Source organism: Nanorana parkeri, unplaced genomic scaffold (assembly GCF_000935625.1).
Source record: "Nanorana parkeri isolate BGI_ZX_2015 unplaced genomic scaffold, ASM93562v1 scaffold1170, whole genome shotgun sequence".
In the NCBI taxonomy this organism is placed as follows: domain Eukaryota; kingdom Metazoa; phylum Chordata; class Amphibia; order Anura; family Dicroglossidae; genus Nanorana; species Nanorana parkeri.
In genome coordinates this window covers 317,526-321,638 of record NW_017307438.1, presented here as the reverse complement: position 1 = coordinate 321,638, position 4,113 = coordinate 317,526, and the positions used below count along the sequence as shown (strand labels likewise).

The window sequence follows — 4,113 nt, the reverse complement described above, 5'->3', positions numbered from 1 at the left end:
CCCCCGGGGCATTTTCCGGTTGCATTATCTGTCAGCCTCCAAGGGGTTACGGCGGTGTTTACTCAACACATGATGGAAGCAGTCATTAGCGGCTCACCGTTCCCGGCAGCGGTCGGGTGGGTGTTGTGTATAACCACAAACAGAATACCGCTAATGAAATCAGAACGCCGCCACTAAAACAAGCCGGTTCTGTTTACTTGGAGATAACATCTCGGAGCGACGCTTCTGGAGCCGGCTCTGAACACTGTCAGGGATGTCGGCGCGGGCCGGAGATGAAACAAAGCAGACGCAGCGCCAGGCAGGTAAGACGAGGACGGCGGCGCTATGGACGCCACGGTACCGCCAACCACACCGGGTCAGGGAGCCCTCAGCTTCAGGTCTTCAGCCAGGGGGGCTTCTGTCTTCCTTACTACCTGCCCTCGGTGGTCTGGGAACCCCGGATTGTAAGGCAGGGGATGAGTTCCCAAACACACCTATTGCAGCCTGCTCCACTTATTGAGGGCTTGTTCACACGACGTCCGGATTGTGTCCGGACCAGAACCGTGCGCTCCTGCGCGCAAAATGCATCCCAATGTATCCCTATGTGTCTTATGGGCTACAGTTCTCACGTGCGTTCTGGTCCGGACAGAGAAAATACTGCATGTCACATTTTGTCCGGTCCGGATACCTTCCTGAAACGCACGAACGCGTCAAAAACGTGCCGAAAACGTACTGCACTGCAGCTAACAGACTGACAGCCCCACTCCAACAAAAACTGGAACGCGGTAAAAACGCACTGCACGCATAGCACTGCGTCTGGAGATATGCACCAGATCTGGACCGGAAAATCGAGTGATCAAGCCCTTAAAGCTGAGGTCTAATCTGCTTCTATGTTGCCTTCCTCTGGTTCCCCCCTTCATCAACATGCTAATGAACTTTTGGATAGGAGAGGGTCATGTGACCACCGCCGAGGCACTGGTCATACATAGTGACGGGCTCGGGCGTGTTCGCAGCTCCACGTGCCGAGCCCGCTAGGAAGCTGACAGCGCCGCGGCGCCAATCACAGGTACTGAGACATTATCCCGGTCCGCGGCTGCAGAGATCGGGAAATGTCTCCGTGCCTGTGATTGGCGCTGCGCGCTGTCAGCTTCCTCGGCGCGGGCCGGAGATGAAACAAAGCAGACGCAGCGCCAGGCAGGTAAGACGAGGACGGCGGCGCTATGGACGCCACGGTACCGCCAACCACACCGGGTCAGGGAGCCCTCAGCTTCAGGTCTTCAGCCAGGGGGGCTTCTGTCTTCCTTACTACCTGCCCTCGGTGGTCTGGGAACCCCGGATTGTAAGGCAGGGGATGAGTTCCCAAACACACCTATTGCAGCCTGCTCCACTTATTGAGGGCTTGTTCACACGACGTCCGGATTGTGTCCGGACCAGAACCGTGCGCTCCTGCGCGCAAAATGCATCCCAATGTATCCCTATGTGTCTTATGGGCTACAGTTCTCACGTGCGTTCTGGTCCGGACAGAGAAAATACTGCATGTCACATTTTGTCCGGTCCGGATACCTTCCTGAAACGCACGAACGCGTCAAAAACGTGCCGAAAACGTACTGCACTGCAGCTAACAGACTGACAGCCCCACTCCAACAAAAACTGGAACGCGGTAAAAACGCACTGCACGCATAGCACTGCGTCTGGAGATATGCACCAGATCTGGACCGGAAAATCGAGTGATCAAGCCCTTAAAGCTGAGGTCTAATCTGCTTCTATGTTGCCTTCCTCTGGTTCCCCCCTTCATCAACATGCTAATGAACTTTTGGATAGGAGAGGGTCATGTGACCACCGCCGAGGCACTGGTCATACATAGTGACGGGCTCGGGCGTGTTCGCAGCTCCACGTGCCGAGCCCGCTAGGAAGCTGACAGCGCCGCGGCGCCAATCACAGGTACTGAGACATTATCCCGGTCCGCGGCTGCAGAGATCGGGAAATGTCTCCGTGCCTGTGATTGGCGCTGCGCGCTGTCAGCTTCCTGGCGGGCTCGGCACGTGGAGCTGCGAACACGCCCAAGCCCGTCACTAGTCATAAATCTTCCAGCAGGGGATCTCCCGGCATAGACATCCATGCAGAGCTGGCCAATCAGTATCTCCGACTGAATAGCAATCCTTCCCCTTTGGCAAAGACTTCATGACCCGTGCCTATGATCACATGACCTGGATGGGACTCTATGTCTCTTTAAGCTCGGGGGGACTCTCCGTCTCTTTAAGCTCGGGGGGACTCTATGTCTCTTTAAGCTCGGGGGGACTCTCCGTCTCTTTAAGCTCGGGGGGACTCTATGTCTCTTTAAGCTCGGAGGTTGCATAGTGATCGAAATGGGAAGTAATTCAATGGTGCGTGTCTGCTTTAATATTTGAAAGCGGGACGTATGGAGTTCAAGTGCAGCTGAAGCCAAAACTACCCCTCTACTATAGAGGGAGCGAACCTCGGCACTCCAGCTGTGGCGAAACTACTAAATCCCATCATCCCCCTGCCTCCGGGAGTCATGTCTGTGGCTGTCAGAGTCTTGCAATGCCTCATGGGACTTGTAGTTTCACAAAAGCTCCAGTGCCAAGATTGCTGATCCCTGGTCTACTAACTACTACACTTCAAAGTACCATGTGCCGGGGACTTTCTTACCTTATCTAGAAGCGCATTCTGCCACAGGCGGAAGATCAGCAGGAAGGAGCGGTCTCGGGCCCCGAACGACGTGAAGAAATGCTGCAATGTGAACGGACAGGGAGTGTGAATTCTGACATATTCCAAAATGAAACTGATACATACAGAACCCAAGAACACCAAGGGTTAAATACTAACACCCCCCCAATACACCCAGAGACAGAATCTACAATCGCCCCAGATCCATAGAAGATACCTGGACGGGTGAGAGCTGACAGCGCAGGGGATCTGGCACACCGCTCAGCACAGAATGAAAGAACTGCCAAGTGAGCCGACGAAAACTGAACCTTTCATTGTGCTGATAACAATGTTACAGTGAGAGTAAAGTTCACGTCAGCCTGCGATAAGTACTATCAATCTGTAGAGGGACTGATAACCGGCGAGGATGTCCCGCGAGGCAACGCCGACCTGTCAATGTAATCTTACTGAACGAGAGGGTCATGGCCAAGTGTAATCCGCATTGTCACATAGGTGGGAGGGTCATGGATCAGTAGAGTGCAAAGTCACAAAGATACTCCATAGTTCCGTATGATACAATGATACTCGGTATCCATAGATCAATGTGATACAAAGATACTCCGTATCCATAGATCAATATCATACTGTACAAAGATACTTTATATTGATAGCTCACTATGATATGAAGATAGTACTCATAGATCTTGTGCAAAGTTTTCCCAAAATATTGGAGGCTATTATAGCCGTGGGGGGCATTTGGAATGGGAGGGGATTGATGCTCAGGTGCCCCCCAAATTCTGCCCATATGATATGATACAAAGATACTCCATGCCTAATAGCCCAAAACAGCCATTGCGATTCCCAGCTTCTCTTACCTATACATTGTCTGGTAATTACTCGGCAATCTTCACACTAACAGTGGAATCCCTACAAATCCCCCTGTGTGCTAGAAGTCAGAGAGGACAAGCATTACAACCGCTCACCTTCTCATTCTCAGAGCAAACTTGGATGGCGTTAGGAATCAGTTTCGCCGTCTTTTCCTTTTTGATGCATCGGATATCTTTCAGCTGGATGGTGATCTGCAATTCCAAAAAGAAAACAAAAAATGTCCGGTCATCGGGACAGGAAGTGAGTTGAAATGTCCCCAAAAGGGGACACAGGGCAATCAAACCTTGCAGCCATTCTAACCAGTGGTCTAACAATAGCCATACAGTAGCAGCCCAGGTGGCTGCTATGGGGCCCGTGGAAGGAGGGGGCCCCCATTAGGGAGTTTGCTCAGAAAAAACTAAACTTTTAAGTTTGACGTATAGAAACTGGTTCTTTGTAGTGTGGGGACTATATGCTGATAACTTTCCTGCCTATCTAGGGAGCGGTATGTTACCCTATATCACATATATGGGGTAACATCTGTCTCTCTCATCTATCTGCCTGCCTGCCATATCTCTCTCTCATCTATCTGCCTGCCTG

The 4,113-nt window shown here is 51.9% G+C and overlaps 1 protein-coding gene across 1 annotated transcript in view; it reads right to left on the bottom strand.

Moving 5' to 3' along the window:
• The window catches only part of GRAMD1A (GRAM domain containing 1A), an 89,945-nt gene that overhangs the window by 27,530 nt on the left and 58,302 nt on the right, over nt 1-4,113 (bottom strand). Inside the window, 2 exon segments of the mRNA XM_018568316.1 lie at nt 2,650-2,730; nt 3,630-3,725. Of these exon segments, the coding sequence (XP_018423818.1) occupies nt 2,650-2,730; nt 3,630-3,725 (177 nt within the window).